Consider the following 11,755-nt stretch of genomic DNA (forward strand, 5'->3'; position numbering starts at 1 on the left):
GCATTCGTGGCACCCACCTGGATGACACTTTTCGCATTTTCAGGTCGTCATACAGGATTGTGTGCACAGAACCCACAGAAATGCCAACTCTGGAGGCGATCTGTTCAACAGTCATTCGGCGATCCCCCAAAACAATTCTCTCCACTTTCTCGATCATGTCGTCAGATCGGCTTGTGCGAGCCCGAGGTTGTTTCGGTTTGTTGTCACACGATGTTCTGCCTTCATGAAACTGTCGCACCCACGAACGCACTTTCGACACATCCATAACTCCATCACCACATGTCTCCTTCAACTGTCGATGAATTTCAATTGGTTTCACACCACGCAAATTCAGAAAACGAATGATTGCACGCTGTTCAAGTAAGGAAAACGTCGCCATTTTAAGTATTTAAAACAGTTCTCATTCTCGCCGCTGGCGGTAAAATTCCATCTGCCGTACAGTGCTGCCATCTCTGGGACGTATTGACAATGAACGCAGCCTCATTTTAAAACAATGCCCATGTTTCTATCTCTTTCCAGTCTGGAGAAAAAAAATCGGAGGCCTTAGAATTTGAATGCACCTCGTATTGAAAAGTTCGGTAAAATTCCAAGGGGAGGCCATCAGGACCCGGAGACTCGTTGATAGCTCCTTTTCCAGTGGCGTCGATCACTACTTCTTCCATAATTCCTTCCATCAAGGCAGCTTCCACTGCCGGGGTGACGGTCTGAGAGACGTCCTCCTGTACTGTCGGACCAGAGGTCTGAGCGGAATAGAGCTGGGAATAATGATCGCGCAAGGATGGGGCCCCTCCACGCCCGCACCAACGTGGTGACCAACACAAAAGTTCTACTGTCACCTCCGTATACATGTTAGTTTTGAATCAGGCGTCACAGGATGCAGGCTGTGATGTTATCAATGCGTCTGGGTAAGACTACTCATTAACATGGTCCATCAGGAGATAGAAGTGGTCGAAAACGATCGAAGGGTAGCGGTTGTAAGAGCAGAGGAAAAAAAGTGCCAAGGCCAGCGCCAAGGGAAAAAAACCTCTGCGACAGTAGGACGGGTAGTAAGGGCAGTAGCGGCTTGCTATCTGCGACAGTGCATGCAAGGTGTGGTTGTGTTAGTTCGAGGTATCGTGCATCGTTACCTTTGTCGTTGTTGGAGCTTGTTTCGGCGCTTGCTGCAGTTGCTGCGTCCCTGCAACAGTTCAAGGTCGTTGTGGATTAGTGGGCGATCGGTCATAGATCGGCTCACGGACTGTGTAGAGGGGGTGTGTGTGGCTGGTTTGCGTGCTGTGTACAGTACGGTTTCCCTGCGGTTGCCTGTTTTTCGGCTAATCGCACATCTGGGTTTCCAGTAATAACTGTGTTGCAGGGGCTCGCCAGTACTGTCGTGTTAGCGTTCTATAGACCATAGATGTTCAGTTCCTAGCCAGTAATGTCTTTGGTCTGTTATGCTTCCATCTATGGTTGTGGTCGTAGTTACCCAGAGAAAGGATAAACGGGTTGCGCGAGTGTCTCGTGTTATTGTACAGTCGTGTAGAGAGTTTTTGGAATACCTGCAAGATAGTATCTAGCCGGTATTCCCGGTGAAGGTCCGCGATGCGTGTGTAGCGCGGAGCGTTGCTTATGATTTTGAGTACTTTGTTCTGTATGAGCTGCAGACGGCGCAGGCGAGTTGGCGCAGCGTATCCCCGACAGGGGCTGCGTACGTCATCAGGGGTCTAATAAGTGTCATGTACATGGACCTAGACACCCTCCTGTTTAGTGTGCTACGCCTGTTAAGCATAGGGTAGAGTTGTTTGAGCCTCGCGTTAGCTTTGTTGGTCACGTGTTGAATGTGGTCCCCCCAGAGTAGTTTCCTGTCCAGCCAGACACCGAGGTATTTGACCTTCTCGCGGAAACGTATTGTGCGTGTGTGTAGTGTTATTGGGTTGCAGTGCTGATGTTTGCGCAGTTGCTTCGGTCTTCTAGTGAACAGAACGGCCTCGCACTTGTCGACGTTTACTCTAACACGCCATTTCACCAGCCAAGACTCCGCCGTTCTGAGTGCGGTCTGTAGTCGTGAGTTAATGTTAGACGGCTTCCAATCTTGCACAAGGATGGCAGTGTCATCCGCGTAGATTGCTACCGTCGTGTTATGTGTAGCTGGGAGGTCGTTGATGTAGAGGTTAAACAGTAAGGGCCCTAGGATACTTCCTTGGGGTTGGGGTACTCCTGCCTGTATACCATGTCGTGTCGATTGTTTGCCCTGCACGTCAGTGTTGAAACTCCTGTCCGTGAGATATGAGTGTATGAGACTTACGAGCCCGTCGGGGAACCCTGCGTCACTGAGTTTGCGTATTAGGCCGTTGTGCCATAGACGATCGAAAGCCTTTTCGATGTCCAGGAACACCGCCCCAGTTGCCTTGCTTGTGTTGTATCCGTGTGTTATGTATTCAACGACGCGGAGGAGTTGTTGTGTTGTTGAGTGGTGATTCCTGAAACCGAATTGCTCCGGTCTCAGGGTGTCGTTTGTGATGCAGTGCCTGGTGAGTCGTTTTAATATTACCTTCTCAACGATCTTGCTGAGCGCGCTCAGCAGACTGATGGGTCGGTAATTTTGTGGGAGGGAGTGGTCTTTCCCCGGCTTCCTGAACATCAGGACCTTGGCCGTCTTCCAAAAGGCGGGGAAGTGTTTGTGTTTGAGTATGGCATTCGTAATGTGTGCTAGGTAGTCTACAGCTTTGTCCGTGAACTCCTGGAGGACACGGTTTTGAATGCCATCGTGACCAGGGGCCTTCCTAGCGGTGGTATGCATGATGGCCCATTTGATTTCTGCTGTACTAGCTTGTCGGATGTTGTTGCGCGCTGGTTGGGCCAAGATGCGTGTGACCTCCTGGTCCGTATCAAGTGTGAATGCTGGGTCTGAGGGATCCAGGTTCGGTGTGAATGACGCTGCGAGTGTGAGGGCCATCAGTTCCGCTTTTTCTTCCGCAGAATATGCTGGTCCGTCTGGCCCTTGTAACGTGGGGGTGTACAGTTTCTCCCTGGTGAAGTGTCGGGCTAGCTGCCACACGCCAGGCCGCGTGGTGTCTAGCCCTTCGAGTTTCTGGTCCCACTGTTGTGTCTTGAATGTTTGTATTTTTTCCCGGATTATACCCTGGAGCCTGTTAATGTGCCATTTGAAGTGCTGGCGCCTGGTACGCTGCCAGTGTCTCCTGAGGCGGGTCCTCATTGAGATTAGGCCCAGGATATCCTGGGGCAGGGCAGCACTGTGTTGTTGTGGCGTGCGGATTGGTATGGTGTTGGCTATTGCGTCCTGGACGGCGCCGGTGAGGGTTTCGACTGCCTCGTCAATTTGGGCTGTCTCGTTAATCGCGTGGGTTGGTGGGATGCGACTGTCAAGCGTTTCCTTGAACTGGGTCCAATTCGCGCGCCTGTAGTCTAACATCCTGCGTTGTTCCATGTTCTGCGGTGTTTCATCAATGTACAGTATAACGGGTTGGTGATTTGAGGGCAGATAGTTTTCAACGGCAACGTTGAGTGTCGTTGTTATGCCCTTGATGAGGGCCATGTCTAACACGTCTGGTCTGTGTCCCCTCCGGTAGGGAATGTGCGTCGGTTCGGTCGGCGCTAGTGTGATGTAGTTTCGTCCTAGTGCATGTTCGTAGAGTTTCTTGCCGTTAGAGTTTCGTATTCGTGAGTTCCAGTCCGGGTGTTTTGCGTTAAGATCTCCAGCGGCTATTACGCGCGGTGATATGTTGAGTATTGTGCTGATGTCGCGTGTTTTGATGTTTTTAGGGCTGTTGTATACTGACACCAGTGTAGTGTAGGCTCCGTTGAACATGACCCTGACGGCGGTTGCCTCTAGTTTTTCGAGTTCGGGGAGCACTATGTTTGTGTGTTCTATGTCTTTGTGTATGATGATGGCTGTTCCGCCGTGACCGGAGCCGTCCGGTCGGTCGGTACGATAGACGCAGTAGCCGGTGAAGTTTAGTTGGTTGCGTGGTTTGATCTTAGTTTCGCTCAGCAGTGCGATAAGGATACCCTTACGCTCCATGAACGCGGCGAATACCGCCCTTTTGTTATTGATCCCGTCTGCATTCCAGAACAGGATCTGTGTCAGTGTCTGGTTGTTTGCGATGGGGGCGAGGTGTGGTGTGTTATCCATGTATGTGTGTAAACAGTGTGGTGAACGCTGTTTGTATGGCAGCCCAGTACTGCCCGGGTTTGGCAGTCGTGAGCTGTGTGAAGAGTGTGGCGACGGCCGCCCAGATCTTGTGAAGGATCTGGGTGGTCGTGTGACGGGGGAATAGTGTTTCCAATAAACCCCCAGATGTTGTGTCGGCGTTGTGTGTGTCGGCCTGTGGCTCAGTTGTGGTGTTGGCGGCCGCTGGTGCGGGTGTTGGCGTTATGGATGGGCTGGCGCTTGTGTTGTTGTTATGTGGAACATTTTGAGGTGCCTGTGTATTAGATGTGGTGGGGGGAGGAGTAGTGTGTGTGCTGGTGTCGCTGGCTTGCTGACTGTGTGTCTGTGTGGCATTGTTTTGTTGTCGCTGGGTGTTTTGTTGTGGTGCGCGTGTGTTCCCGCTCCTGTTTCCACGTGTTCGCCTACGCCTTCTCTGGGTTTTTGGTTCTGGGGTTCCCTGTGTTAGTGTGTTTTCTTGTGTGTCATGTGTAGGTTCGCAGGCAGTGGCTACAGGGGGTAGGGTCGTGTTTTTTCTGGGGGCTGGTGTTGGTACCGGTGTGGGTGCAGTGTCGTGTGTTGGCTGAGACGATTATGTTGCTGTCGCAGCGGTTGTGATAGGTGTGTGTGCTGGGCGCAGAGGTTCCGCGGCCTGCACTGCTCCTCCAGGGCGTGTAGCCATGGCGAACGAGACTCCGTTCCTGACAGGGTTTGGTGCGGGCCTTGGTCGTGTTATGACGTTGGGTGGCTTCGACTGTTGGTTTTTGCGCCTCTGCGCCTCTCTGTATACGTTGCAGGCCCTGTAGTTGGCCGCATGGGCTTGGCCACAGTTGGCGCAACGGCGTATGTTTTCGTGTATTAGTGTACAAGCGTTGGATGCGTGTTTGCCAGCGCATCCGCGGCAACGGGGTACCAGGCCGCAGCGGAGGCCCGAATGACCGAACCGCTGGCAGTTGTTACATTGTTGGGGGACCTGTGGCGGTTCGTAGGTTTCTACCCTTACGTCCATCCGCAGAAGGCTTTTTATCTGCAGAAGGCCGCGGGAGGCGGCCGTGTCGGCCATCTCGACTGGGGTAGTGTGGTAGACGGTGGTGGGAGCGGAAGCCTGTCATCCTGGAAGCACTTGCAGTCGAATCCAAGGAAGATGAGCGCCGCTTGTACTGTGTTGTTTGGGGTACTGGGGTCCACTCCCTTTACCACGTACTGCTGTGTCCGTTCTTCGGCGGTCCTGTACGTATAGTGTTCGATTTCCTTTTCTTTGAGGAAGATAAGGAGATCTTTATATTCACTGTTAGTTGAGACGTACAGTGAGGCCCTATCCCCAGAGTACTTCGTGTGTAGCGTGCAAGGTGAGTGCCTTTCCGCGAATGTTGTGTTGAGGACGCTGAGGTCCCTGTAGTTCTGGATTACGACTGGGGGAAAACCAGTCTTCTGTTGTGCGGGCGTAGCTGCGGTTGGTACTTGTGTGGTGTTGCTGACCGCAGGTCGGGTCGTGTTTGTTGTTGTATTGGTGTTCCTAACCGGAAGCGCGGGTTTTGGTGTAGGTAGCAGCGCCTTTCGGCTACCTTGCGAGTGTGGTTGCTCGCTTGTTTGCGTGGTGTTTCTCTGTTTGCGTCGTGGGCCCTCCACCTGCCAGGGCCCAATGTAGTGTTGTTCTGTGTCCGCATCTGCGGCTGCCGGTTCCGCCGTTGGAGTCGGCTGCCGCAGTGGGACAGTGGTGAATGAGTCACCAGATGCAGGTGAATGTAGTGTTATGTGCAGTGTACTTGTCCGCGTGGGGGACTCACTTGGTCCGCAGAGGTCGGTTATCAATCGACGCTGGCTCAGCAGTTCCTGCGCTTGCGCAGCGATCTGCCGGTCCTTGTCGGCCAACACCTCCTCAACGGCGGCAAGCGGGACGCTGACGTCGACGGGAACAGCCGACTCTCGCGCCTCTTTAGCTGCAGCTTTGCTGCGGGTTAGGGCGGGGGAAACACCGGCGGAATCTGCCATCGTGTGTTTGCAGGAGCTTTATTTGGTATGGGTGGGCACGACAATTATGCTTTTTCTGACAAGAAAAGGCTAATAGTAGGTCCTACAGAAGAGGGGGAATGCCCTACGGCCTAGCGTGCGCCGTTGGTGCAGTGGCGCGGCACCTAAAGGAGGTGCGGAGGAAGAGAAGTGGCCTACAGTACGCGGGGTGGTCCGACGTGAACGGGCCCCTGGCACTGGTCAACCCTAACACAGAACGAGAGAGTCTCGCTAGGTTTGTAACCGAAGTTACGGGTTACTGTGAGTCAGTGACTCTTGACGACAATAGAGCTTCTCCGCGAGCTACGCGGCTTTTCGACGAAAGGGAGCAAGCTCAACCTTCCGCCGATCCACCGAGCGCTACTGGCGCCTCGAAAGGAACTCTCTGTAGAGCAGAGCGGTCAGCGAGGCCTAAACCCCAATAGCTACCGTTGCACCGGCCGTCACCGGCTGAGAGCTCCTTCCGCTACGACGGCAGGAGCGCGTCTTGCGCGGGAATAATGATCGTAGAACGCTGTGTTTATGTCTTGTTGCGTGGTGAAGCGACGGCCGTCCTCCGTGTCGAAGCATATCATCGCTCGTTGCCATCGTTTACGTTCACGAAGTACGTGGAACATCGACGGGCGTTCGCTCGGTATCCGATCCTGCGCCCTCGAGCGGATAACCACCCCCTCTAGGTGGTGTCGCATATTAACGATGATCTGACCCTTAGCACGGTGGACCGCAGTTTGTCGTTCCGGAGACGGCGCCATAGCATCGCAATCGCGCAATACCCTGAAGTAAAAGTCGAGTGTGTGTCTACGCCAAGCAACGTGGTCGCGACCGTAGGTTATCAACGTTCGCCTCAGTGCCGGTTTGGCGCAGTCCAACCACCAGCGGATCGTTGTGGGACATGCACGGAAGCGATTTTCACACGAATGCCACGTATCCTCAATAGCTTGGCGGCAATCCGGGTACGACAATTGAGCGATGTTTAATTTCCACGGGCTGCGGCTACTTCACACTAATTGCCGCCGCCGCTGAGTGGTCCGAGAAAGCTGCAGGCCACAGTTCCGCATCCTGTGTTCCAGCGGCGAGAGAGTGTGTGACATAAATCCGGTCGATGCGACTGGAAGTGACTCGTGAAGTGTGTGAATCCCGGTCGGTGGCCTTGAAGATGTCCCACCATCTGCAGGTCTCGAATTAGAGTCTCGAGTTCCGGGTACGGATTATGTCGTGGAAGTTGGTCTCTGGGTGGCGGTACGCAATTGTAGTCACCTCCAAACACCAGATGGTCGTGACGGCCTTGGAAGAGCTGGGCGACGTCTTCCGCAAAGAATCGTGAACGTTCGCGACGCTTGTCCGTCCCGGAAGGTGCGTAGATATTGATAAGGCGGACACCTAGTACTGTGAGTGCCGTTCCTCTTGCCCCGGGCAGAAAGAGGATATCATCCGCCACTGTCCCTTCCCGAAGAAGTACAGCGACACCGCTGCCTGTGGAGGAAGCTGGAGAGACGCAAGCATTGTAACCGTACATGCCTGGGAAGTCGTCGACGTACACTTCCTGGAGAAGGGCTATATCGATGGAAGCAGAATTCAACTTATCTTGAAGCAAGGATAACTTAGCGCGCGTCCGTATATTGTTGATGTTTATAGTCGGAACGCGATAAGTTTGAGGTTTATCCATAGCACCCGTGTTGGCCATCAACACCCTTGTGAGGCTGTCTTGTCACTGTATCTGATGGCGGGAAAAGATCAACACTGGTGGGGTAAATTCCCGCGCGTGTCGTCCGACAAGATGGGCAAGGAGTTTTCCTCACGGTCATCAGCCCAGTCGCCATGAAATACCATCGGCTGTTCGTGGCTGCTGCGGCACTCTGCGCTGACTCCATCGGCTCTACTGGCTGGGAATCGGCGGCGGCTGTCTGGTTGTGATCCTGCTGTTCTGTGGGGTCGGAGGACTGAAGGTGTCACCATGGCGATCTGTTGGGTGGGATGTTACTGCGGCCTCTGTACCGCCGGTACCGTCGTTTGAGTGACCACAGTCCATGTCAGACGATCGCTGCAAACACTCGTCCGATGGAGCACGCCGCCGTCTCTTGTGTTTCCGCGGGGAACGCTGTTTATGGACGTGTGTTTCAGTATCCGAATGTGGGTGGATTTCTTCAGCTGCTCCGGTGTCTGGTAGAAAAGCCGCTGTCGGCACAACCCGTGGGTCAATTTACATCCTGGCATCCATGCCTTCTTGCATGGTCGGTCGGTGATTATCTTCAGGTGGGGGCGCCGTTGTATAGTCCGGATCCGGTACTGCAGAATCCATCATGGTCTCGCTATCGGGGGCGGCTATCGGACTAATGTGGTCAGCATCGGAAAGGGTTCCTGCCCGTGTAACTTCTGCATAATTCAGAGGAAGGGTCGTCACTGTAGAAGAGGTCATAGATTCACCTGTCGGGATTTGAGTAAGCCATCGTCGGAGACAATCCGACAGGACGTGCCCTTCTTGGCCACAACCGGAGCTAGTGCGTGGCTGACCGTCATACATAATGATCGCCCTACATCCGCCGATGACAAGATATATTGGTACATGTTTGGTCAGTTCAATTTTGATCTGTCGTACCCCATTAAGAACGGGGTACGTGGTAAAGGTGGTCCATTTTTCGGCCATATGGCTGACCACTGCCGTAATGCTGGAAAGCCGCGGTGACTACGTCCGGTGATACTTCGAAAGGGAGTTCGAAAACGCGTATCGTGCGGAGGCTAAACCCCGCGCGATCGATAAAGACCGCCCCAATATGGGCATCAGAATGTTTGAATTTAAGATCGTTCGCATGTGCGCGCACAATTCTGTTGCACACCTCGTCATTTACTAACTCGTCGTAGACAACACTGCTCGTGATAGAGAGGTGGATACCAATTATGTCCCGCAGTTCAATTTTAACGTCGTCCACTTCAAAAGCTCGCGGTCGTGCATGATCGGGTTGAAAACTGATCTTGATGCTGGTTTGTCTGTGTGAATGTGCCATGTTGCGTCGGTAGTGATGGACTCTAAACTAGCGACAACCAAGTAGTAAACAACTACGGGCACTCGCGACCGAGCGGACGGGACGTAAACAAGATGTCCTCGCCGCACCGCTGCGGAAAGCAGACTGACGACTTAACCACGACGCCGTAGTTCCGCCACTGTGCTCGTTGCTCTCTATCAGGCTGTTCAGTGTATCCGCCGCCATCGTCATTCTCCCTGTGCCATCTGCTCTGATTCTTTGAGCGCCATTCAGAGTCTCCGTGACACATATTCGGACCACCCTCTCGTGCAACGAATTCAACGGCCCCTTCTGGGCGCTAATGACCATTGAAGTTGTGCGCCCTAAAACCACAAAAAAAGGCCCCTTCAGTCGCTAGCTGATACCGGCGCTCGTGTCCTTTTTTTGTGGATTCCTGGCCACTTTGGTGTGCCTGGGAACGAAGCTGCTGATGCTGCGGCCGAGGCTGCTGCCCTCCTGCCTCGGACAGCTTCCTTTTGTGTCCCATCAACTGATTTTAGTGGGGTTGTTTGTCGGGGCGTTTCATCATTGTGGCATGAGGCTTGGTCCTCTCTCCATGAAAATAAGCTTAGGGCCATCAAACCCATCCCGACGGCTTGGACGACCTCCTCACGCCCTTCCCGATGAGAGGAGGTCATTTTGGCCAGGTTGCGGATTGAGCATTGCCGATTTAGCCAGCGCTACCTGTTGTCCAGTGACCCCGCCCATCAGTGCCCCTGTGGTCATCCATTGACGGTGCGCCATATTTTATTGACTTGTCCCCGTTTTATTCACTCTCGTGTTGTCCTGTGTCTGCCGTCTACCTTACAGGAACTTTTAGCTGATGACGCTTGAGCAGCTGCTCGTATCCTTAGTTTTATTACATTGACGGACTTGTCCAAAAAGATCTCTTTTATTTCGTTTATCTGCGTCTTTGTGAGTACTTTCTGGTGTTGCCCCCCTTGCGTTTTTCTACGTTGTTAGCGCACTAACGTTTGTGACTGGGCTCTAATGGCCTACTTGAGCGCCCTAAACAAGAAAACTGCTTGGACCGCTCATTGTTTTTTTTTTCTTTTTTTTTCCACAGTTCAGTACATCTTCTTCCTGCTTTCACGCTTGATGTGTGTTCAGTATTTGATGGGCTATTCGCTGGACCATCTTACCACAAAATTTGAGGGGGGTGCGAGGGGGAGTTTACCCTCTTGTAAGCTAGTTTTGAAACTGGAACTTGTATTATGGACAGTCTGTACAACTGTTGTTTTCTATGCAATTGGACTGCACCGCTTTCACGACCATTACCGAGCAACAACCCTTTCTTTCTTCTAGATGTAGTTGTTCCCAACCTGTCACTGACTCGTTGCTACGAGTCTGGTGCATGCCACTGGGGTGAGAGTTGTGATGTGTGTTGTTTGTGTGTGGCCAGAGGTGCGAGGACCCTGAGCTGGCGCGTCAGGAGCTGCAGCAGTCGCGGCAGCTGCACGAGCTGCGGGTGATGCACGAGGAGGAGCTGCACCGGCTGCGGCTGCAGAACCAGGAGGCGCTGCACCAGGAGCGGCTGCGGCTGCTTCGGGAGGGCTGCGCGATCCAGCCGCGGGCCGAAGCCGCCGCCGGCGCGACCACTCCCGAGAACGCAGTCTGGCGCAGCCGCCGCGGCCTGCCGCCGTCCTAGACATACGCCACGCCACATACTGGCCAGCTCTCAAAACAAGTCTCTCACCCCTCCACCAAAGGGCTCAACTCCACCAGCTGCTCCAGTTCACGCGCATGACAGCCATTCAGATGAAACTGCCAATGCAATAGAGAAGGGCGATATTTAACGTAACGATGAACCTAACACTGTTACTGAAACATACTTAAGTAAATAATAAGTTAAATTTTTAATACGGTTATACAAAAGTGGGTTATCACCTATCACCTCATTTTTGGATATCAATGAGAAACTAGTATGGTTTTTAGTGCTCTTGTTCCTGCAGTTTAGACAAATCGGGAACAGCCACCCTCAGGCTTCAGTCCTGCAACATGTTACGCACAGATACGCCCGCCCGGGATAGATGTATTAGACACAGATATGCTCGCCCGGGATAAGTGTTACTCCTGACCGGAACATAGTCGTTCCTTCTTTAACAGTTAACATGGTCGAACTGTCATGTGCACACTCGTTCCACCACACAAGCGGTGCAACCATTACAGCCTGGAAGCCGTAACACCTTTACAGTTAGAAGAGTAAAATATTTCCTTTAGGCAGTGCTCAACATATTCAATGTTTTTAGAGATGGGCGTCACAGAACTAATGAAAGTTGTTGTATTGAATTTTTATTCACAGACAACTAGATTAAATTTTCTAATGTCGAGAAATCGGGAGAGGTCTGTTTTAGTTGCTAAAAACTTTCGAAAGACAGAATCGCATAAATATTTCCTTACTTAAAACACTCAGTTTCTATAGACGGCGGTACGCTTAAGTCTTCAAAAATTTTTGTTATAAAACGTGTTCATTATTTCCGAAACCTCTCGCCAAATTATGTTAGTGGATAAAATGTAGCCCGTTATGCTAAGGTTTTTCATACACAAAACATTTAAAATCAAAAAGTGCACCCTACGC

The 11,755-nt window shown here is 52.4% G+C and overlaps 1 protein-coding gene across 1 annotated transcript in view; it reads left to right on the forward strand.

The window, feature by feature from the left end:
- LOC126473144 (beta-1,3-glucan-binding protein-like) overlaps nucleotides 1–11,037 on the forward strand; it is a 101,968-nt gene extending 90,931 nt beyond the window's left edge. Inside the window, exon 4 of the mRNA XM_050100000.1 lies at nucleotides 10,580–11,037. Coding sequence (XP_049955957.1) covers nucleotides 10,580–10,825 — 246 coding nt within the window. The 3' untranslated portion in view covers nucleotides 10,826–11,037. The remainder of the gene's footprint in view (nucleotides 1–10,579) is intronic.
- The last annotated feature ends 718 nt before the right edge of the window (nucleotides 11,038–11,755 follow it).

This window comes from Schistocerca serialis, chromosome 4 (assembly GCF_023864345.2).
Source record: "Schistocerca serialis cubense isolate TAMUIC-IGC-003099 chromosome 4, iqSchSeri2.2, whole genome shotgun sequence".
NCBI lineage: Eukaryota > Metazoa > Arthropoda > Insecta > Orthoptera > Acrididae > Schistocerca > Schistocerca serialis.